General features: G+C 39.7%; 1 protein-coding gene across 2 annotated transcripts in view; it reads right to left on the bottom strand.

Annotated features, from left to right (window-relative positions):
• The window catches only part of FANCC (FA complementation group C), a 306,682-nt gene that overhangs the window by 87,970 nt on the left and 193,358 nt on the right, over window positions 1-25,354 (bottom strand). For both annotated transcript variants that reach the window (XM_066365719.1, XM_066365720.1), the window contains exons 5-6: window positions 5,433-5,546; window positions 4,502-4,566 (exon numbers count right to left, since the gene is read on the bottom strand). In XM_066365719.1, coding sequence (XP_066221816.1) covers window positions 4,502-4,566; window positions 5,433-5,546 — 179 coding nt within the window. The remainder of the gene's footprint in view (window positions 1-4,501; window positions 4,567-5,432; window positions 5,547-25,354) is intronic.

Raw genomic sequence — 25,354 nt, 5'->3', positions numbered from 1 at the left:
GAGCTTCCTATTCTGCTATCTTGCTGACATCACTTTTGAAGAATTTTTAAAATGTTTATTTTTTTTGAAGTTTTCCTCATTTGGAATAACCTGCTTGTATTTCTATGATGTAGTATTTGCCTATTTATGATTGATTTGCAGGAGGCATTTCTATATTTGTCTGTTTTATAGGCTGCAGTTATCTTCCGAGTCTGTGGCTGGTCCTTTCCATTTGTTGATTGTGTGTGTTAGTTTTTGTTTATTCTCAGCTGAGTTCTTTTAAATTATTTTAAAAATTGACTTTAGAGAGAGATGAAGGGAGAGAGAGAAACACTGGCCTATTGCCCCACCCATGTAGGCTTTTGTTGGTTGACTTCCGTATGCGCCCTGACCAGGGGTTGAGCCTTGGTGTCTCAGGGTGACGCTCTAACCAACTGAGCTACCTAGCCAGGGTTATTCTCACCTGAGTTTTTAAAACTCATCAACTTGATATATTTTGGGATTTGGTGTGGGGCATACATACAAATTGCCTCCTATTGATTTTTCCAAGTTCCCTTTAATAAATTTTTAAATTTATTACTCAAAAGACCCATTTTTCAACATTCACCACAAGGCTAAATCAAAGTCTTTCCCTGTTGTGTAAATAAATGATTGTAAATGCTTTTCATGCACTCTAGGGATTCATCTAATTATTTTTAGGTATACTTTATATACCACAAAATGCACATATTTGAAATGTACAATCTAAGGACTTTTAATAAATTGAGTTGGACAACCCTCATTGTCATCTACTTTTAGATCATTCTCCTCACCTGAAGATGTTTTCTGTTCATCTGCAAGAAAGCCTTGTTCCTTTGTATAGCTCCGGGAAACCACTAATCTACCTTCTATAAATTTGCCTATTCTGGACATTTTATAAAAAATTGAACCATACAATATCTGTTCTTTTATGACCAGCTTTTTTCACTACATATGTTTTTGAGGCTCACATAGGCTGTAGCATAAATCAGTGGCTTGCTCCTTGTTCTTAGGAATAATATTCTATTACATGGACATACCATATTTTGTTTATCCATTCATAAGCTGATAGATATTTGAGTTGCTTCCACTTTGCTATACACATGTATATACAAGTATTCATGTTCTTATAATATATTTATACACATTTTCTGGTGACATGTATTCCAATCTTTTGCCAATTTTTTAACTCAGTTATTTGTCTAATTACTGAGTTCTTTATATATTTTGGGTTTGAGCCCTTTATCAGATGTACTGTTTAATAATATTTTCTCAGACAATAATATTGTGTTCTCATTTTTTTAAATGGTGGTAACAGATAATTTTTTATTTGTTGATGGTTCTTTGGATTGTTTCTGGTTTTGAATTATCACAAATAAAGCGGCTATGAATATTTACATATAAATAGTGCTGAATATCTGTTTTCATTTGTCATGAGTAAACACTCAAGAATGGAATTGGTGGGTCATATAGTAAGTTTATGTTTAACTTTAGAATAAATTGCCATACTGTTTACAAAAATGGTTATACTATTTCCCAAACAGTTTGTGAAAGATGTAGTCATTCCATATGCTTCCAACACATGCTAATGTGTTTTAAATTTTAGTCATCTGAGGGAGTTTATAGTGGTATCACATTTGTTTTTTCTTCAAGTTTAATTTCCTTTACTATGGTAAAGCATACCTAACAGTTATTATTTTAACCATTTATAAGAGGTAACCATTCAGTGGCATTAAATATATTTACAGGCTGTGTACCCATCACTAAAATCCATACCCAAAGCTTTTCCTCATCCCCAACATAAACTATTAAACAATTAGTCCATTCCCTTCAGACACTGAGAGCCTCTATTCTGTTTTCTGTCTCTAGAATTTGCCTATTCTGGGTATCTCTTATATATAAGTGGAATCATACAATGTTTGTCATTCTGCGTCTGGCTTATTTCACTAAACATGGTATTTTCAAAGTACATCCATGTTCTTTTATATATGAACATTTCATTGTCACCCTGACCGGTTGGCTCAGTGGTACAGCATCAGCCCAGCATGTGGATGTCCCAGGTTCGATTCCTGGTCAGGGAACACAAGAGAAATAAACATCTGCTTCTCCCTCCTCCCCCTCTCCTTTCTCTCTCTCTCTCTTCCCTTCCTGCAGACATGGCTCAGTTGGAACAAAATGGCCCCAGGTGCTGAGGATGGCTCCATGGCCTTGACTCAGACACTAAAATAGCTCTGTTGCTAAGCAACGGCCCCAGGTGGGTAGAGCATCACCCCATAGGGGGCTCACTGGGTGGATCCCAGTCAGGATGCATGCGGGAGTCTGTCTCTCTGCCTCCCTGCTTCTCACTTAAGAAAAAAAAACAAACACATTTTATTTCTTTAAATGGCTGAATAGTATTCCATTGTATTTGTATTATCACATTTTTGTTTGCTCATTCATCTGTTGATAGGCAATTGGGCTGTTTCCACCTTATGGCTATTATAAATAATGCTGCTGTAAACTTAGTGTACAAATATCTGTCTGCATCCCTGCTTTAAATTCTTTTGAATATATACCTAGGAGCAGAATTGCTGGATCTTATGATAGTTCTGTGTTTCACTTCCTGAAACAATGCCAAACGGGTTTCCACAGTGGCCACCCCTTCTCCATTCCCACCAGCAGTGCAGAAGAGTTCTACTTGCTCCACAATGTCACCAAGAATTGTGAATTTTCATTTTTGTTTGTTTTTTAAATTACAGCGAGCTTAGCAGGTATGATGTCATATCCCATTGTGATTTCGATTTGTATTTCTCTAATAATTAGTGATATTTAGCATTATTGCCCAGTTGTATATATTCTTTGGAGAAATGCCTAGTTAGTTAAGTCTCTTGGCCATTTTTTAATTTAATTTTTTATTGAGTTTTAGAAGTTCTTTATATATATTCTGGATAGGAACACTTTATCAGATATATTATTTCAAACCTACTTACTCAGTAGGTTGTCTTTTTTGCTTTCTTGATAGTATCCTATGATTTATAAAAGTTCTTAATTTGAATGAAATCCAATTTATCAAGCTTTTTTTTATTTTTTGTGCTTTTGATATCATATCCAAAATACCACTGCCAAATCCAATGTAAGAGTTCTACTTGCTCCACAATGTCACCAAGAATTGTGAATTTTCATTTTTGGTTTTTTTTTTAATTACAGCCAGCTTAGCAGGTATGATTTTCTCATGCTTTTGTGTAAGAATTTTCTATAGGCAGTCCTAGGTTATGGACAAGATAGGTTCTGTAAGTTGGTTCTTTGTGTGTGTGTGTGTGTGTGTGTGTGTGTGTGTGTGTGTGTATTTTTCCGAAGTTAGAAGCCGGGAGGCAGTCAGACAGATTCCCACATGCTCCCGACCAGGACCCACCCGGCATGCCCACCAGGGGATGATACTCTCCCATCTGGGGTGATGCTCCGTTGTGGCCGGAGCCATTCTAGCACCTAAGGCGGAGGCCATAGAGCTGTCCTCAGCACCCAAGTCAACTTTGCTCCAATGGAGCTTTGGCTGCGGGAAGGCAAGAGAGATATAGAAAAAGGAGAGGGGGAAGGGTAGAGAAGCAGATGGGCACTTCTCCTCTGTGCCCTGACCAAGAATCGAATCCGGGACCGGGAATCACGCTGTGCTGATGCTCTACCATTGAGCCAACTGGCCAGGGCCTGTAAGTTTGTTCTTAAGAGTTGAACTTGTATGTAAGTTGGAACAGGTACATTTACCTATTAAATGCAACTTAGACAATTGTTTGTCTTAACATAGTATTTATTCTTACCTTTCTGTGTATCTTAAACATTTTCAAACCTACAGAACCTATGTTGTTTGTAACCCATGGACTGCCTGCAGTTTATGTTAAGGGTTAGATGCAAAAGATTTCTAAAGTCTGAGAGTGAACACCATTTCTGATAGAGCTTTAACTGACAATAGTTTTACAAAAAAAAAAAAAAAAAAAAATCACAGTATGCCTTGGTTCTCAGATTTTCTTAATGGCTTGTTAGAAATTAAATGCTCACCAATAAAAATAATTTTGAATTCTTTCCCATAGTGAAGAAACATTTTATAATGTGATTGCTTTTTAATCTGTCTGACTCTATTTGATCTGTTTAGTTTCTGTAGGTCATATGTATATATCAAGTATCTATTGCCTTGTCAATACCCTGTTTGTATGTGTGTGCAAATGATGCACATCCGCACAGGGTCGAGCATGGCTGTCCTTTGTGTCCCCTCCTGTACATGTGGGGCTTTTCAGTCAATGGGTGCATAAGAGGCACTGCACGGTTTACTGCCCTGTGAGGGTGGAGAGAATAGTCATTAAAAAAAAAAAGTTTGATGAAACTCACCAATTCTCCATGTATTCCACCAATATAATCTTTCCACATAGGACATAACTATGAACATGCATTTCCTGAGAGTTATAATCTTTTTCTCTCCTAACCAAATGGATCCATTCTGAAACTTGAGAAGAGGGACATTTAGTTTGACACCTACCGCTTTCCAGTGTTAAATCCATTAAGGTGATTCTCTCTGAGTTCAGACACTAATGATAAAACCATCTGTAAAACAGAATCAGTTGCAGGTTAACCCACACTGAAAATAGGATTACATCAGTTCTATTTTTCTTGGTGTGAGTGGTATTTCCGTTGAGATTCCCTGCTCTCCTCCCACCAGGCCTCGCCTTGTTTTACTTTGTCACATGAAAAGAAGCGGTGCCAAGTTACACTTACTAATAATTTGGATTTTATGTTTACTATGTTATTCAGAATTCCTATTTAAGCAAATGAATAAGAGACAGAAAACTACACTAGTTACTTTATTTTTTTCTTTCTTGATTTAATCTTTATTTTTTTAACATGTTATTCATATATAAAGTTTCCAAAAGACCAGAATAGTTAACAAACATTAAAAATCTCCTAACAGTTTTTAGAAGAGCTATGTTAAGATCAAAATTAAAATTTCTTGAATTTAGCTAAAATTTAAGGCAGAAGAATATATACCTTTAATACTAAGATGTAAATACATAATAGTATTTAGAAGGTTGTTCATTAAATGTCTTGCTTTAACACAAAATTCCTGTTCAGTTATTTTAAATACAAAATTGGTCTAACAATAAAAAGCTGTGCTTACATTGGTTAAGGAACTCTCTTCTCCTAAAAATCTTTGGGAGAATAAATGAAATGTGCTAAGAGACAGAAAAGCTGGCTGATTTAGCATAACCTCTCCTGCTTTCCTTCTTCTTTCTCATACCCTCACCTCACATTTCTTCCTTACATGGGCTTAAGTCTGCCAGACGTAAAAAGAGATATAAACACAGAAAAGTTAAACATCTCTTCTGCAGAAGTGAAATAGTTCCATTTATTCTTTTTGCTGATGATATATAAACCAATGCAAATTTCAATACTAATAAGTTAAAAATACTTACATTTTTGAGCAAACAAGGATAGTAATCTGCAGGTGCATACCCAAGACTTTGAGTAAAAAGACCAACTTCTTTTATATCAAATCCTAAAGCTGAAAGTATATGAGACAGGAACCCCTAAAAACATAAACAGAAAGAGAAAAAAGGTTCTTAAAAATGAATGCAAGTGTCTCTTATGTTTAATGCAGAGAATCTGGGTCATTTGTAAATGGGATGGTCTCTATGAAATAAATAACCCTAATTGGCCCAAATACCCAGTTCACTTTGATTCAAGGTATAAAGAAGAAATGAGTTAGTATTAAAAATGATTACATTCAAAGTAAGTCAACTTAAACAAATGTTAACAATGAAACAAAAATATATAATGAACGAACAATGATTTAACCATGTTAACAATGTAAACCTTATTGGTTTTAAACTCAGCAAAATCTTTTTATCAGAATAGAAATGATAATCAAGTGAGAAGGCATACACATTAGTCACCAGAAAAAGGAAAGATTATGCGAAAAAAAGAGCAAGAAAAACTATTTGGAAAATAATTAGATTCTTACCTTATAATACTCATAAAAACATACTTGAATTTAATGTAAATTCAAGAGATCAATATAAAAATGAAATACAAGTGGTCCCAGATTACGAATAAGATAGGTTCTGTAGGTTGTTGTTAAGTTGAATTTGTATACAAGTTGGAGCAGGTACATTTACCTATTAAATACAACTTAGATGTTTGCCTTAACATAGTATTTATTTTCACCTTTCTGTGCATATAAGTACTTAAACATTTCCAAACTTACAGAACTTATCTTGTTTGTAACCTGGGGACTGCCTGTAATTAAATAAGAAAATATAAATACATTTCACCTGTTTAAATGGGGAAGAATTTTGCAAAATGAAAATCAAGGAAACAAATAATTAATTGTTCAAAATAAAAATAAAACCTTTTGTTTTTCATAAAATAGTAAGTACAAACCAGGAAGAATACTGACAACAAATAATACAGCTCATATGTAACCAAATTAATGGGCCAAATACCAATGACAAGCACTGAGCATTAAAAAAAATGAGTATGAACAGATAACTCATAAGAGAAAATACAAATGCCCAAGAAACACATAAATAAATGTTCACCCACGTTATGAAAATGCATAAATTTAAACATCAACTACTTAATAAATTAAAGACTTTACAGACATGAATACCTAACTGATACCAACCTGGGCTCTCTAACATATAATGAACAAACAATGATTTAACTCTGTGTGAGCTCTGGGCAGAACAGAAATGAGTATTCATATATCAGAGGTGTTGTGGACCACACTGAGGCACCCACGGGAGTATGCACAGACATAACACAGTCCACAATGCACCCTTGGGCTTGGACTGCCAGGGCTATGTCTGCCCAGAGGTTTGAAACTTGAACATTGATGCCTTACAGATTGATAGAGGGCTACCTTATAGAGTGTAACTTGTAAATATAAGGCTTTAAAAGCATTAGAATATATCTGGCGTACATTTAAGAAGATAAATCCAACTACAAAAATGGGGAGTATGCTCAAAGATGTTCATTACAGTGTTATTTCTCATAGTAAGTGATGGTGTATAGCAGGTAATGATTAATTCATAGTGCTCTCATACAGTGGTTCATAGTAAGCCATTAAAATGTTTATGAGCCCTGGCCGGTTGGCTCAGCGGTAGAGCGTCGGCCTAGCGTGCGGAGGACCCGGGTTCGATTCCCGGCCAGGACACACAGGAGAAGCGCCCATTTGCTTCTCCACCCCTCCGCCGCACTTTCCTCTCTGTCTCTCTCTTCCCCTCCCGCAGCCAAGGCTCCATGGGAGCAAAGATGGCCCGGACGCTGGGGATGGCTCTGTGGCCTCTGCCCCAGGCGCTAGAGTGGCTCTGGTCTCAATATGGCGACGCCCAGGATGGGCAGAGCATCGCCCCCTGGTGGGCAGAGCGTCGCCCCATGGTGGGCGTGCCGGGTGGATCCCGGTCGGGCGCATGCGGGAGTCTGTCTGACTGTCTCTCCCCGTTTCCAGCTTCAGAAAAATGAAAAAAAAAAAAAAATGTTTATGAAAAAATTTTAACAGCATTTTAAATGGTTATATTATAATGCTAAATGAAGAAAGAAAGATGTAAGATTTTATATGCAGAAATGATTCTCATCAATATAAAAATAATCCATATATAGAAATAAAAAAAAGAATAAAAGAAAATACCACCAAATGTTAACAGTCTCTAGGGTGGTGTGATTATAAGTATTTTTTTTTCTTTCTACTTTAGCACATTTTCCAGTTTCCTATATGTGCATGCACTTCTTTTATCATCAAGAAAAAATATTTAGTTTTTGAAAAAGTGTTACATTTAGAAATATTTTATTTTAAGAGCTTTATTTAGATATAACTCATATATCACAAAATTGTCCCATTTTAAAGTGTACAACCCAGTGGTTTCTAGGATACTCACAGAGAAATTATTTTACATTTTTTTAAAACTCCTGTTCTGCATTTTGTGAGCATGTATTACAAGATAAAATGAAAATGTATGTGCATATAAATGTGTGAGTTCATACATAAATGTGTACACAGGCCGTCAAAAGTAGGGAAGAGGCTCTACCACCTCGGTCAAGGAGAGGTCCCACCAGACCAGGACAACACACTCTCATACCAGAAATCTCCAGGGAAATATCACTAATCTGTCTTGGCACTCATTTCAATTTTATCATACCCTATTTTACATAGTCAAAAAGAGATAAAATGACAAATTCTGTGCACCGCCAAACTTCATGGAGCATTAGAAAGACCAAGTGAGCCACAGTCCCCTTCCCAACACTGCTCTAGGAGTCTCTCCCCCGAGGGAAATTCTACTCCAGACCTTGTGGACGCCCTGTTGTGTAGATGATGGTCCTTCTCTGTGTGCTCAGAACTGCCTCAGTGTCCTCAAGACGGAGCTCCAGGTGACATTACTAAGTAATGTAGGTTGAAACCTGCTGTCCTTCAATGAGATCCAATCTACTGTTTTCAAATGATGGAAGTCCATAGCAAGTTAACAAAGCAGCTTTGACATATTACTACTCAGTAGAAGAATGATTTAAGAAAACTTCCTGCAGCCCTGGCCAGCTAGTTCAGTGGTACACTTTCGGCCCAGCATGTGGAAGTCCTGGGTTTGATTCCCGGCCAGGGCACACAGGAGAAGCAACCATCTGCTTCTCCACCCTTCCCCCTCTCCTTTTTCTCTCTCTCTCTCTTCCCCTCCCGCAGCCAAGGCTCCATTGGAGCAAAGTTGGCCTGGGCGCTGAGAATGGCTCCATGGCCTCTGCCTCCGGTGCTAGAACTGCTCTGGATGCAACAGAGCAACGCCCCAAATGGGCTGAGCATCACCTCCTGGTGGGCATGCCAGGTGGATCCCGGTTGGGTGTATGCAGGAGTCTGTCTCTCTGCCTCCCTGCTTCTCACTTCAGAAAAATACAAAAAAAAAAAAAAAAAAAAAGAAAAGAAAAGAAAACTTCCTGCATACATCAAGTTCCATGAATACTATGATTTGCAAAAAAGAATTCACTGGAGAGGGAGACAAACAGGAAGGTTACAGAGTTAAAATGAACTTTTTATAAGGTCTAAGACAATTAAAAGGCTCCTTCCTAGAATGGAAAAAAGGCTACATGGATGCCACATGCATATACTAGCCTTTCTTTCCTTCCAGTTCAGAGTGTCCTTTATGAATCTGAAAAGCAAACAGGAGCCGACAATAGCCCAGAGTTCACCTTGCAGTTATTCTCAAACATCAAGTGCAGTCTGGTTGAGAGCAAGCCATGCAGTAAGGTCAGCAAAGTCAGGAGAGGTAAATGCACTCTGAGGGGCAGTGTTTACTGGAGGGCTCCCCCTAGTCCTGCAGCAGGAGGCTCACGTGGTGCTCTCAGCAAGCTGACACAGGGGCCTGGCCCCTGTGGGCGGTGCGATGCCAATGTTCTGGGAAAGGAAAGACCAGTCAGGCCTGGCCTGCCATATGTCACATCCATGTGTAGGTGCCCACACCAGACCAGGCAGGGGGAGGGAGGGGGCTGAGCTTGATTTGGAAACTAGGCAGCAAAGGTCTCAGAGTCAGGAGCGGTTTGGGTTTTTCACAAAGGAGGTCAGTCTGATGCTAGATGGAGGGAGGACAGAACTGGAAATGATTAATCTTCTGCCCCCAGATCTCTGGCATGCTAGTTAACAAACACTTAAAGCACTTCTATGCCAGGAGCTGTTCAAAGCACTTTACAAAGAGCAACATATTTAATTCCCACAGCCTATGGGTAGATACTATTACTGAATCTGTGTTATAGACAAGCAAACTGAGACACACAGAGCTTAAGCAACACGCACAAGGCCGTTTATCTTCTTTATGGCCAAACCACCTTAAAAGGAACCTCCCTGTGTCCACTCTCCATGAAGCCCTGGAATGTTTGTTCTTTTTAGTTTTTTATTTTTTTTGTATTTTTCCGAAGTGAGAAGTGGGGGGGGGGGGGGCAGCCAGACCCCCACACGTGCCCAACTGGGATCAACCCGGCATGCCCACCAGGAGGCGATGCTCTGCCCATCTGGGGCGTGCTCCATTGCCGCTGGAGCCACTCTAGCACCTAAGGCGGAGACCATGGAGCCATTCTCCATGCTTGGGCCAACTTTGCTCCAATGGAGCCTTCGCCGCGAGAGGGGAAGAGAGAGATAGAGAAAGGCGAGGGGGAAGGGTGGAGAAGCAGATGGGCCCTTCTCCTGTGTGCCCTGACCGGAAATCAAACCCGGGACTTCCACACACCGGGCTGATGAGCCAACCGGCCAGGGCCTGGAATGGTTTTTCAACAATGCGAATCTAAAGGGTTCTCAGTTTAAGGCCCTTTATGACTTGCAATTACTCTTAGATGAAGCCCAGACTAGTTCCCAGAGCCCCTCCCTGTGGCCGACTTTCCCTCACTAGCTTGTCTGAGGCCCACTGGGGCCACAGATTCTTCAGTCCCTCAGGACTGTAGTATGTTCTAGCCCCTCTGCAGGAAGGGCTCTTTTAGTCCCTATATCCCCTTAAGTGTTGATGCTTGAGGGAATTCTAACAATTATGACAACTAAAATTAATTAAGTGCTTACTATTGTGTGAAGCACAGTGCTAAATTTTTTAAGTATGACATCTCATTTAAAATCCCATAAATTCAGTTTTTAATAAAATTTAACTAAGCAAAGTTTCATTTAAGCCACCTATAAACGGTGGCTGCTATCATTATAATTTACAGGACTGACCCTTAAAAAATTAAAGCACCAGGTACTACAGACCCAGATGGGATAAAAGGTAATGCAGTAAACGTATAAGTTCTACCGAAAAGGTCTGTCCATTTTTGGAATAAAACAAAATACAAATTTTTCTTACCGTCAATAAACTTTATTAAATAATATAATTGCCATTATTATTAATGATTTCTTGCCAGCGTGAGGGCAATTTGTATATCCCATTTTTGAAAAATGTTTTGTCTTTTGATGCGAAAAATTGAACCAGTGCTTGTTTGATATCTTCTTCATTTTTGAATTTTTTGCCCTTCAAAAAATTTTGTAAGGACAAAAACAAGTGATAGTCGGAGGGTGCTAAGTCTGGGGAATATGGTGGATGCGACAGACATGCTTCTGTAGCATTTCTTCCTTGTTGAAATTCGTAAAAAATTACAGTGGCGTAAATGAACTTTATCAGTAGCCATGGGTACACTATGGCTTCACACATAAGACTAACATGAATCAACTTTGTTTTAGTTAATTTGCTACGTCAGTATGTATACATTAAGTGATAAAAATAGAGAGGCACACATGCGCCAAATAAACATGTGCTTACGTGTCGAAACTTGTGATAGAAACGGACAGAACTTTCTGGTAGACCTTATACAATAGAAGGAAAGCAGTTTCAAGGCTCTAACAGTCAGGGGTCAGTTAAGATTGCAGGTCTGAAGGTAAACCACGCCAAGGCCTTCCCCTGTAACTCAGTGCCTCTCATAAGTGCTCAAATTGTGGGCCTTGGGGCCAGTGCATGGAGGGTGGCTTGCCGAAACTGCATGAGTTACTTTGGTAGCCACGCCAGTGAAAGTTTTAAAAAATCTGGGACAGTCAATAGATTCAGAAGGTGTGATTATGGTTTATAAGTAATTTCTGAGTAACGTTTAAAATAGCCATAAACAGTTCCCTAGAGAGTACTCACCATGCCTGCACTAGACAAACGACTGTAACACTTGAGGTCTTGGAAACATAAAAACAGCTTAATTAGCAAACCTGGCATGGTCCAAATTTCGAAAATGATATGGTTAGAAACTGATCTTTTAAACATCAAGTACTATAAAGATTAGTTCCCAAGCCCACCTCCTGCCCTGTTAAAACAAGCAAACAACCCTAGACCATAATACTCAGTGTTGGCAAGAATGTGACGAGGGTACTCTGTTGCTGCTGGGAGCTCAGACGTGTAAAGCCTTTCGAGGAACTCACTTGATATGTAGCCAAAGCATTAAAATTCATATTTAATTTCCAAGAATACATCCTAAGGAAAAATTTAGGTTCATAGCCGTATTACTTGGTGAAAAATTAGGAGAACTAAAGTACCCAATAGCATCATATTGGTTGAATTCATCATGGTTTATCCAACAGTGTGAATTATGTTGTAAAAAGACATTTAATGACACGGGAAAGGACAATGTTTAACATTAGTTTGAAACGTAAGGTGTAAAACTCTATGTTTCATGTGATTTTAATTTTGTATGCACAAAAAAATACTGGGAAGAAAGGTAACAAATAGTTAACATAGATTATTTCTAGGAGTGATTTAAAGTGTCTTCTTTAGCCCTAACCAGGTAGCTCAGTTGGTTAGTGTCATCCCGATACACCAAGGTTGTGGGTTTGATCCCAGTTAGGGCATCTGCAAGAATCAACCAATGAATATATAAATAAGTGGCACAACAATTTGTTGTTTTTCTCTCTCTAAAATCAGTACTAAAAATAATTTTAATGTCTTCTTTAAAATGTCTGTATTTCCAAAGTTTCTATAATTACAGTATCTTACTTTTTATCATAAATAAATGTTTTGTAAAACAAAATTATATACTTTATTTAACTTATGTCTTTTCCCCCATGATTCCCTAATACAAATTGCTGTGGAGGACCATAAGAGTTGTATCCTTGGATAAAATAAGCATAGGTTCTAGGAAAGAACATATATATTTTTAATTTTTTTCCATTGATTTGAGAGAGAGAGAGAGAGAGAGAGAGAAAGAGAGAGAGAAGAAGGGAAAGAGAGAAGAAGGGGGAGGGAGAGAGAGAGAGAGAGAGAGAAAGAGAGAGAGAAGCTTCAACTCACTGTTCCACTTAGCTGTTCCATGTTTAGTTGTGTACCCACTGATTGCTTCTCATCTGTGCCCTGACCAAGGATAAACCCGCGACCTCAGCATGTGGGGAGAATGCTTATCCGCTGAGCCAAGAGGCCAGGCCCAAGAAACAACACGTTGAGGCTTGGCTATGGTTATGTAATTTCTAACAGACACCTCAAACTTCAGACTCAAACTTGTGAATCTCTCTTTAAAGTAAACTTAAAGGGGAAGGAGGATAGATGGGAGGTGATGCAGGGTATGGGGGGGGGGAGTAAATGGTGATGGAAGGAGACTTGACTTGGAGTGGTGAATACACAATACAGTGTACAGATGATGTGTTAGAGAATTGTGCACCTGAAACCTGTACAATACTGTTAAACAGTGTCACCTCAATAAAATCAATAAAAAGGAAAAGAAAAACAACAAAATATAAACTTAAAAATTGATAAGCACTTATTGCTAAGAATAAAATTTTTACTGCCATCTAGTGGCAAGAAGTCTAAACACAAAACCATTAAGTATTCTGTAGACACTGGCCCTTGGACAAAAATAAACTCCTACAGTCATATAATATATAGATTCTTTCCTAAACGCTGACAGAGTGATCTTGGAGACCCTCTACTTCAACTCCCTTACGTCATTGATGAGGAACTGGGTTTCTGAATGCATGAATCAGGAGTCACAAAAAGAATGTAGGTATAAATGAAATTTAAGATCATAAAGAAAATGTGCAAATAATATCACCCTGATTTGTAATCTAAAATTCTTCAAGGATAGAAAGCACAGGAACCAACAGAACTGTGAATAAAACATTTTACATCCAGTTGTGATCCATGTAGAAGATTTAAGAATTCTGCTAATGTTGAAAAGCCTTATAAAAAAACTGCTTATACCATGAAGGTGAACTTTCAAGAAGAGGTTTTAAATAAACCAGGGAAACCCACAACCTTGCTTTCAGGTGTTCTTTCCTGTCCTCGCCTCATTGTATCTGCACCATCGTGTAATAGGCAGCACATTCAGAGGCGGTTAGGAGAGCTGGCGCAGCGAGCTGTGGTCTGGCGCCGGGTCTGGGTGTGGAAGAAAGGCTGCATTTTTGCTCAGGCAAGGGACTAGGAGAGCCAAACTGTGGTCAGTATTATTGAACTGAGACAGAGCACACATTTGGTACTACTCTAAAAAGTTTCTTCATCTAATCATTAAAAGTCTTTTAGAATTTCTACCACTTTGGTCTCTGTTGCATCTATCTCTTTATACATAATATAAATAAAAATTGTAAACAAGATCTCTTATTCATTCAATGAGTTCGATGACATCAGGCCCTGTGATTCGATGACATCAGGCTCCCTGCTAGTATTGAGTTGATCTGTATTCAAGCTGCTCTACTAAGGCTACTGGAACAAGAATCCCTACAATATGATAAAGGGAGACAGAGATGGAAATAGCTATACGACAGAATATAGTCTATAATGAGGGGGTAAGACGATCTCTGTGGGAACAGTGAGAGTAATGATTAATTCCAATGGCAAGGTTTTAGAATGCTCCCAAAGATGACTCCTGAGCTGGTTTTGACAGCTGGGGAAGGAAAAAAAAAGTGAGGGGAAGGAGGTACAGGAAAGAGGAAAACAAAGTATGATGTTGGCTGGGATAGTAGAAAGAGGCAGTGAGTGGGAAAGGGGCGATGATGGTCAAGCAGAGACAGGGAAAATGCCGGTCACCCCCACTTTTCCAAGCCTTCACTGCATTGGATAAAGAAGATGTGGTAAATACATACAATGGAACACTCCTAGGCTTAAGCACAGCCTGCCACTACAGGGCTTCACCTCACCTAATCACACTTCTCCCAATCTTTCTGAGCCCTGTGATTTGATGACATCAGGCTCCCTGCTAGTCACCAAATCCATCCATCTCTTTCCCACCTCCATATCATTATTTTCTCTGAGAAATCCAACCACATCCACCCATCTCTAGCTGCCAAAATTACACCTATCCTTCAAAATCCATCTTCCTCCGACTCCTATTCAGTTCCTGATGGGATAAGATGAGACGGACAGTGTTCTCCCAAAGACTATGTGGCACCCTGTCTGTATTTCTCTGACAGTGCCTTCTGAGGTCTGCCTGGCATTGCAGTTAGGAGTCTTGTTATTCTAGCCATTCACCCACAGGCTTTCTGAGGAAGGCACTGTCAGTAGAACAACTGCTAAGTGGCCCTTGGCATTTCACACACAATGGTGTTCAATAAACACTAGCCAATCAAACTTAATAGAATGGATTGCTCATTTATAGTTAGTAAACAATATAATTATTGCAGGATTCCTTTGTAAGCTCATTACAGTATAAAATGATGAATTTTCCTTTTCACAATTTTCTTTCCCAAGTTTCAGTCCATAAAATACCCACAGAACACTGGAAAAAAAACATGACATTACTATTTATTTTTTCTCCAAAGAGTTTTACTTAATTTGGCAAAACTGACTAGAACCTGGCACACTGATATGGATGTAATTTCACTGAATAATATGGTGCTTTGGTGATTCTCTGACTGTGGCCATCTCTGGGTGTACCACAGTGTTAGAGCACTCAGAAGGGGTAAGAGAAGCAGTAGCAAGAACCACCTTACTGAAAGAGGCACTGGGCAAGCCCAGTTTCAGCTACACCTAGCTAAAAATTATAATGCATATCCACACATTAAAAAAAAAATTTTCCCTGCAAATAACAAAACAAAAATTTTTATTAGTCCAATTCAATGTATTCAATTATTTTTGGCCCAAAAATTTAATCCTCGAGGTATAGCATATATTTAATCTTCTCCTCCAAGCCTTCTCAGAGGTATACATTCTATTCAGTCCTTGGCCAAGAGAAATGCTGCCATTTTGAATAGTTGGCAGGTTCTTATACCATATAAAATACTTGCATCCAAATACTGAATTAGTGACTTCCTTTTTTATGTTCCCATGGCATCTTTTGTATATATTTAGTAAAATATTTATGTTTCTATTTTGAAATTGTTTACTTAAGTAATATGAAATTTCCAAATTAAGTAAATCACCAGCATGTGATTTATATTTTTCTAAATTAGATGCCATAGTGAAAATTGGCTGATTTTCTTAACAACAAAATCTTAAATTATCATTTCTCCTGCCAACAAATACAACTGAGGAATTAGACCAACATATAAGCAACCACCTAAATATATTACTTCATGAGAAAAAAAGTTGCCTTCTACAGAGTAAAATGGACCAACTCAATGTGCATAGTGTTGCATGACAAAATGACAAAGTATTATAAAACTTTAAAAATATATTGAAAACTTTCATAAATAGAGATATACCATGGTCTCTGCAAGAATAATACAATGTCATAAAGATGTCAACTCTCTGTCATGTAGACTAAGTGCAGTGTCATTAACAATCCTAAATAGGCTTTCTGGTGGAATTTCAGAAGCTTTTCTAAACAGTACATAGAAAAGCAAGGGACCAAAGCATACACTAAGCGAAAGAAAAAATTTTAGAAGTGAACACTATATGGCATGACTCCGTTTCAATGAAGTTCAAAAACAGGCACTCTAAACAAGATGTTCAGGGATACATATGTCAAGAGGCAGAACTTTAAATGCCTCAAATTATTTATGGATAAAGGTTCTAAGAGACAAAGTGTAATAAATATTTCACACCATCATATAAATATTCTGTGCCCATTAGTCTGAAGTACACATAATACTGAAATTTCTCAGGAAGGAAATATGATTGTGATGTAGTTTTACTGCTAACTCTTCTAAAATCTGAAATCCTTAATATCTATTATCATAAGGAAGACTCTGTTTTCATATTATGAGATGTAATACATACTCACTGCTGATAAAACTATAAAAATACATACTGTTTGAAAATTTATTCAGAATTATGTAAGTTAAAAATATTTTTAAAGCTTCTATAATGTTTGTTATTTTACAATTAAGAGATATTTAAACATGTAACTGGCATACCTATTACTAGAATAATCTATAATATAAATCAAGAAGAATAAGTTCTAAATTAAAGGTATAAGTTTCTTTTTTATTTTGAAAATCAGACATATCTAAATTAAATCAGTTTGAGGAAAAAATCCTCATTATTTTCATTACAAATATTTGTAATAATTCATCCTTTACCAATGTAGTAAGAAATGGTTAGAACTTTTCAGGAATAAACACAAATTAAGTTTATACTTTATTTCCTTCAAACACAAAATGGTAGTATGAATAAATTGCCTAAAGCAATGCCACAGAAATAAACAATGCCTAAATCCCAACCTGGAACTGAGCAACTCCTCTCCAACAGTTAACAGTCTTGCTTATTAGTCTTACTAGGGCATAACAGGTTCAATCTAATAGATCTACAATTACCACAGTTTCTTTTAGTTCAATTCAATATATAAGCTATTAACTGATTTCCAATTTTATAGAATCTGTATCTACTTAAGCTTAAGTTTAACTCAGTAAACAATTTACTACTGAAGGAAAGCTAATCCGTATGTAACTAACCATATAAACATTTTTCACTTGACCGGTGGTGACGCAGTGGGTAGAGCACTGACCTGGGACACTGAGGTCCCAGGTTCAAAACACTGAGGTTGCCACTTGAGCGTGGGTCACCGGCTTGAGCACAGGTTCATCAACATGAGCCCAAGGTCGCTGGCTTGAGCAAGGGGTCACTGGCTCCACTTGAGCCTCTCGGGTCAAGGCACATATGAGAAGTAATCAATGAACAACTAAAGTGATGCAACTATGAGCTAATGATTCTCTCTTTAATAAAAGAGAGAGAGAGAGAGAGAGAGAAACATTTCCCCCATTACATGGTTAGGAAGCAAAATTCAGTAAGAAGTCAGTCTTGATTATTTTGCTACTGGCCACACTGAGATATATAAAAGTTCAAATACAATTTCCAATCAGGGAAGAAGCCAGAGTATAACTGTTTGTTTTCCTGATAAAACTTGAAATCTTACTATTTAAAATAAATGGATTTACTACTCAACACTCTTTTAAGTAAAGGTAAGTGCTGAAAAACTATGTATTATTGATCAAGGCCCTTCATGGGGCTGCTGAAATACCCTCAAGATAAGTAGATTTAAATCCATCAAGTTTTCTCAATCTTGGCAGTATTAACATTTGGGGCCTGCTGATTCCTTAGAGGGCCCTGCCCTGTGAACTCCTTGATGGGGACTGCCTTGTGCATTCTTGCATCCATTAGAAGCAAGTAACGACACCCTCCATGTTGTGATGACCAAAATTGTCTCCAGACATTACCAAGCCCCCTAAAAGCAAAACAGTGCTGGCTAAGAAGCTCTGGTTTAAACACGTATCTTCTTCTGAACATTAGTTTAGATTATAGTTTGCCTCTTGTATAAAGATGGATATTGGCAATATAAAGAAGACTTTTGTGACTGATACAGAACTACCAGGAGAGCATATTAACTGAAGAAAGTAAGTTGCAGAATTATCATCCTGCATAATTCTAGTGTAATGCTATTTAAATTAATTGTGTGTGTGTGTGTGTGTGTGAAGCTGTATTAAAATATTATTTGTGTGACTTAAAAAATAAAGAAAAAAAGAAAAAAGGTCATGGGACTTTAAAGTTAAACAGACTTAGATTTGTGTCCTAGCTACATGACCCTGGGGTAAAATTTTTAAACAGTATTAGGCCTCCCAGTTCCTTCTTCCATAAAATGTAGATGATAATGAAGTTGATTTCATAGGTTGTTACAAAATTAAATGGGGCAGATACATGGGAAGTGGCCAGCACAGTGTGCTGCCTCTTAGCACCCCTTTGGATCATCAGTAACTGCTATGTCTTAAGTCTCAGTCTGGATAAGGATGAGATATAACCTGACAGGCAGTAACCCTGTTCCTGGGTTCTGGGCACCCTGACCCTTCTCATTCTTCATTATCCTAGCCAAGGTCTACCTCCTGCTCTCTGACTCATCACAAATGCCTGGTCTCACATATGCTTATCTGACAGTGAGGGTATCGTCTCTAGGTTTACCATAATCAAATGAGATATGTATGAAGAAACCAAAGAGGAGTAATGCTTAGAAACTGGGTTGCCTGCCTTAGTGTTTTTCCTAGTGTGAGAGGAGATACCTAAGTCTGAATTTATCTAGGTTCTTATTACCATGCAGACAGTCCACTGAATCAATACCTCTGAGTGTGGAGACCTAGAATCTGCTCTTCCAACAGGGCCACCACTGCACTGTAAAGTCTGAGAGTCACCACCATAGCATCTGACCACAGCCCAAGCACTATGTATGCAAACATGTATATATATATATTTACCTCCTATGTATGGGGGGGGGGCAAAAGAATAGAGAAAAGCCCAGGTCATCCTATAATCTCCTTATCCTTGCTAGAGCTAGTCCTCTGGTCGAAAATCTACTATAACAGCTGTTCACCATCACAGGATGGCCTTAGACCATCCTGTGTAGCAAGATCACGTAAGGTGATAAATTAGATTACTCCCAGAGTAGAAACATCTCATGATGTGGAGTCAGTCATGCTTAGGTTCAACTAGCAACTCTGTCGCTCAGTGGAGACAATCACTTATAGTCTCTAAGCTTCAGTTTAAAATGAAGAAAATAATACCTCTCAAGTTTAGGAGGCCTGAAAGAAACCATGTACATAAATCATCTAGCTAAAGAGCTGGCTCATAGCAGGTGCTAAGTAATTCCCACGAGTCAGTGCCAGGGCTACCCAGTTTCCTTGAGACAGTCCAAATGTCTAGAAGTTACCCTTAGGAGGAGAGAAAAAGAGGTCTAGGATGCATTGTTTCATAATTCTATTTGCCTACAAGTCAAACATTACAATGGCTTATACTAAAGTGAAACAGTTCCAGTTTCCCCAAATGAGACATGATCTCCACCTTCTCTCCCTACAGTCTGTCTTCCAGGGTCCCAAGAAGACAGGTGTTGCTTCCCTGGGGCCATGGCTTCAGGAGGCATACAAGGTGGTGTTTTCCATGCCATCCCTTCTGTAAAAAGTACCCCTTGGCTCTTGCCTCCATCCCCTATCATGACTTCATATTTAAAACACACCACTCCCTGCCCCAGGCACTGGCTCTGCGTCCAGGAAAGGACATCGTTAGGAGGAACCTCAGGCTTCCTGTTCAGTCCCATGACAACCAGGGGTTCCTGGAAGACAGAAAGTCCTGCCCAGTGAAAGGCTAAACGTTAGTTTTTCTCTGTACTTATTATTCCTGTCCATACTTTTATATCTTCAAATCAATCAGCTTACATCCCTGAAATTATTGTTACCTGGCAGTCTAAAACAATGAAGTATTTAGGTCTGCTTTCTTCTACTCTCTTTAGTTTCCTGTTCTCTAGTATTTTGACATCTACCTCACATCCCCCAACAATCCTTCCCTATACAACCTGTGGCCCGTTGTCTCTTGTTCTAAAGCCTGATCCATCCTAACCTTTTTCTCACTTCACTCTGGATACTTGAAATGATGGTATGACATCCCTCTATAATTTTAAAAAGTAATATTTCAAGTAAAAGGTTATAAATATTTAATAACAAAGGTTATAAATATTTAAAATCAAAGTAAAAAAGAATTCATTTCAATTTAAATCTCAGTATAGGTAATATTCTCATGATGGCATGTATTTGTGCATTATGGTATGCTATTCCTCAAATCCTTTGAACATCAATTAAATGTGCCAATTGCGCTCACTTAAAAGATGGAACAAAGTTATTCCCATCTCCTTTGCACTTTTCTATCCATAGCTAAAACAAATTACTGCAGACAGACTTCTGTAGCTTTCCCTTCGAAATCCTGCTTCTAATGTTTTTTTTTCTTTTTAAAATTTATATGTCTCATGCAGTGTAAATGAAATGATCTACCATAAAAAACCTAATGGGGCTGGTATTTTTAGAGCCCTTTTTACTATGGAATAAACACTCAGAAATCTGGAGCATTGCAGTGGTTAAGTCTATAAGCGAGGAAAGGAAGGCTGCTCATTCACAGAACCACCCAACACCCATTGTTTACACAGCCTATTCCACGAGCAGGATGCTGACATAACACAATTCGCAAAATTTCCAAACACGAGTCCAATCATAACAAAGTCTGCAATTTTTACTTAGCTTACAGAACCTCTTGCTTGCTCACTCATTATTTCCAGGGGGGGGGGGGGGGGAAGAACAGAGTTGGTTTTCCAAAATCCAAAATCAAAAGGCTTTAGAAAATAAGCTTGAACTAAACAGCAGTACGAGCGAGTCCAACAATGCTGTGAAATATCCCTCTAACCATGTGATAGAGAAAGACAAAGGTAGATGGCCCTAGACAGGTATGCTTTACAAAACACACTTCCTATGAGCCAGTCACGTGTTTGATCAATGCTTTGCCAAACTTAAATGATCCTTCCTTTGCAAGCATCTCAACTCCCTGCCTGCCCCCTTTCTAAAGTATTGCGCAGCATGCCTTGTCAAAGCCAGCCCTTGTGACTCCAACTCTGAATCTTCTCGTCGCTGTGCCCACACAGCTGATGCCGCTGAGAGCATCAGACCCAGGATCGCATCACACTGGCTCTGACTGCATGACTGCAGTCCTGGAACGGGCTCAGCACTGCCCTGCCACCCTCCTGTGCCTCCCCAGTCAATTTGCTTGGTCACTTCCTGAGCAATTATTCCCCGTCTTCTTCTCTCTCCCCACACCACTGCCCCTTCCCCACAACTCCTGGCTGAGGTCCTTGTCTCACACAGCTGAGAAAACAGCAATTAGGCATAAAGTCTCTCATCGCATCACCAACGGGTTTACAAACTCAGCTACACACACTGCTGTTTTCAGTCTTCCTTCCTGTGCTGATGGAGGTGTCTGCACCTATAAAGTGCCGTCCGTGATCCACCACAGTTCCCACACCCTCTCCTCCCCTCTGTCAGGACTCTGGACAGAAGCGGTCCCCCCACCCCTGGATAACCTGCATGGCCAGTTTACAGACATGCTCTAAATATCTCCCTAACTTAAAAAAAAAAAGTTCTCCCTGGTCCTACACCTCCCTCATTCTAATTACTGCCTCCTTCTTTGCTCTTCTCTCCTTCCCTACCTCACATTGATTCTTCTGTCTCCTCTTATCTGGCTTCTAAACCTACCGATTCACTCACCAGAATCCCCAGTACCAACCCAGGGATCCGCCTCTGCCCACCCCCTGCTCATCCCCTCAGCAGTATCTTCTCAGAGCCAACACATGGCACACCCCCAGCATGCACACGTGCCACGCACCATGGAGCTGTGTGGCACACAACCAGTGCAGATACGCAAAGTGCCCTGCCTGTTGGAAACACTGTCGTCTTAGTTGATGGCACGCTGCACTTAACACGATTCTCTTCCCAGTCAGTCTAATTTGCTGGTACTTTCTCCCCAGCCTGATTTTTAAACGTTGGAGTTCTCAGAGTTCAGTGATCCCCCAGGAGATCTTTTCCAGTTCCAAGTTTTTAGGTACCATTTACTGCTCATGTCTTCTGTCACAGAGACTCTCAATCTATGTTTGACGTCTGACTGCTGACAGCTTTCAAATCCCTCGGATCCCCTGTCCCCTTCTGTCCCATATCTGGAGAAGCTGATGAGGAGGCCTGGGTGCTCCCTCCTGTGGCACCAGAGGGAAGTTCAGACCCCTCAAGGCCCACACAGGGCAATTCTTATCCCCAATCCCCACCCTCTAGCCACCACAAAGGTCACTCCAGTCTCCTTTCCTGCCAGCTGACAGGTACTGTGCCCTGTGCACTTCTCTCTGTGCCAGGGCTCCACTCTGAGCCCAACCACTATTAGCTCCCACCCAGGTGCTGGCTGTCACAGTCTCCTGCCTGGCTCCCCTCTTTAGTCTTCCCCCTCTCCCAGGCCCACTTACCATACAGGAGCAGGAGCAAGGAGTGTCAGGATCTAGCTCTCTTAGGAGCAAAACAATATGTATGAATGAGGAATTCTGTGAGTTTTGAATGCAGTAATACTTTATTTTTGTATTTTTCCAAAGTTAGAAGCGTGGAGGCAGTCAGACAGACTCCCGCATGCGCCCAACCAGGATCCACCCGGCATGCCCACCAGGGGGCGGCGATGCTCTGCCCATCTGGGTGTTGCTTCATTACAGCCGAAGCCATTCTAGTGCCTGAGGCGGAGACCATGGAGCTGTACTCAGGGCCCAGGCCAACTTTGCTCCAATGGAGCCTTGGCTGCTGGAGGGGAAGAGAGAGACAGAGAGGAAGGAGAGGGGTTAGGATGAAGAAGGAGATGGGCACTTCTCCTATGTGCCCTGACCGGGAATCAAACCTGGGATTTTCACACACCGGGCCGACGCTCTACTGCTGAGCCAACTGGCCAGGGACCGAATATAGTAATACTTTTGATCAGATTGGTTTCCTATTCAAGAATAGAGATCTGACCTGACCAATGGTGGTGCAGCGGACAGAGTGAGGACCTGGGACACTGAAGACCTAGGTTCAAAACCCCAAGGTCGCCAACTTGAGTGCAGGCTCATCTGGCTTGAGTGTAGGGTCACCAACTTCAGTGTGGGATCATAGACATGACCCCATGGTGGCTGGCTGAGCAAGGGGTCAACTGGCTTTGATGGAGACCCTGGTCAAGGCACATATGAGAAGCAATCAGTGAGCAAATAAAGTGCTGCAAACGAGTTGATGCTTCTCATCTCTCTCCTTTCCGGTCTGATGGTCTCTCTTTCTCGATTAAAAAAAAAAAAGTAAAGAAGAATAGAGGTCCACGGAACAACAAAATGAGCACCTCAGGTGTGAAAGTCTGAGGTCAGTAGTTACCACTGGACAGTGCATGTCCTGGAGCTAACAACAAGGTCAGAGCATGCTGAGGAAATCACTAGGTAGCGATCCCATGGTTCACACTATTGTCCTGGAGCAGTCACCTTCACTTACTCCCAGAGTTGAGGACAAGCAGTGTGCTCACTTCCAGGTTCCTGCTATAGATACTTTCAGTTGAAGCTTGACACCCCAGTGATGGGAAACCCAGTCCTAAAACAGAAACTGGATGCAAAGTTCAAAGACCTAAGTCCTAGTCAGCTTTCTAACTGCTTAAGGTTTACAGCCTCACTTTTCTCATTTTCCAAGTAAAGATACAATATTTTTCACAAAGGGTTGTTAAATGTGTTTATGTATGAACAGACTATAGAACAGCATATACAAGTTCTTACTATAACTCATATTTGACATGCCCTTTAAAGTATTTTTAATTTAACTGATGTATGTGTTTTTATTACTATAATTATAGGAGCAACAGAGTAAAGACCATCATAGAAATCTCAGAGATTTAGATCTATACACATAAGGTAAAGATTCTTAGATCTTAAAATAATTACAGACTTCTATTTCCAGATTGTTTTTCACCTAGATATCAGTAATTTCCTACAGTTTTATTTTCTGTCACATTCTCTGGTCTCCATTCGTCCAAAGGTTCTATGTAAGTATTGGAATTGGTAGGATTTCACTAAACAACCATAAATTAATATATTGTTAAAATCAATGAAAAAACAAGATTCACTTATCAGAGAGAGCCGCCTTCCTATAAAAAACTTTATCATAATGTATCTATATTCAAAATAAACTGGAGCACCTACTTTGTGCCTCGCTTTGGAGGGGTAGCAATAACGAGAAGTTTTAAGTTGCTACACTCAGGGAGTTTACTTTCCAGTGAGGGGAGGAGCAAGAGGCAAGGAATAGATAAAGAGGTAAACAATAAGTGTTACAGGGGAAATCATCAGGATGCTGTAATTAGAGGAAAACAGGGAAGAAAGAAAGGATTTGCTTTAAGTAAGTGAAGGAAGGTGACGCTGAAGACTTAGCTTGTAGAAGAAATAGCATTCCAGGCTGAGTAACCAGAAAGTCCAACACAAAGGCAAGAAACCGCTCCTGAAGTAGCCCCAGGGAGGCCAGCGCAGCCAGGCCTGGTGAGGAGACGGAAGAAGGGTAGGAGGTGGGGGTGGAGATGAACAGAGTTCCAATCCAGTCGTTGTCTGCACATGACGGTAATAGGGACTTGGGGTGTTAGTTCAAGTGCAACAGCCTGAAACTAAAGGGTATTTAGTAGGAAAGTCACTTCATTTGAGTTATACTTTTAAAAATATTACGTTTGACCTTTATGTTGTAGATAGTGAGGAGCAATGAAAGTGTTTCTGAGGAGGGCAGTAGCATGAGTTATGTTTTATGAAGATTGGGTTAGCAACACTTTGAAAGACTAGAAGAGGAAGAAATATTGGACATGGACACACTAACAGCCACCTGTTACACAGAGTTAAAATGTAGTAAGTGTTGAACTGTAATGATAGCAAAGGACTGAAAAAGAAGGGACCATAGGGAGATACATCACACAGGCAGAATGAAAGGGACTTGGTTTGACTGGAACAAAAGAGGGGGAGTCAGAATTGTGGAGTAGGTTCCGAGCTGGAAACGACAAATACTGCTGCCAGGAAGACACACTGAGGAAAAAGGCAGAGGCCCAGGTAAGGGAAGATGACCTACTTCCTCCTCATCCTGCAGTTGCCACCCTACTACCTCACTCCATTAGTCAGTCCAGCATTCAGC

The sequence above is a fragment of the Saccopteryx leptura genome, chromosome 2, assembly GCF_036850995.1.
Source record: "Saccopteryx leptura isolate mSacLep1 chromosome 2, mSacLep1_pri_phased_curated, whole genome shotgun sequence".
Taxonomy (NCBI): domain Eukaryota; kingdom Metazoa; phylum Chordata; class Mammalia; order Chiroptera; family Emballonuridae; genus Saccopteryx; species Saccopteryx leptura.
Note: the sequence above shows the minus strand (reverse complement) of the source record. Positions and strands in the feature narration are given on the sequence as shown.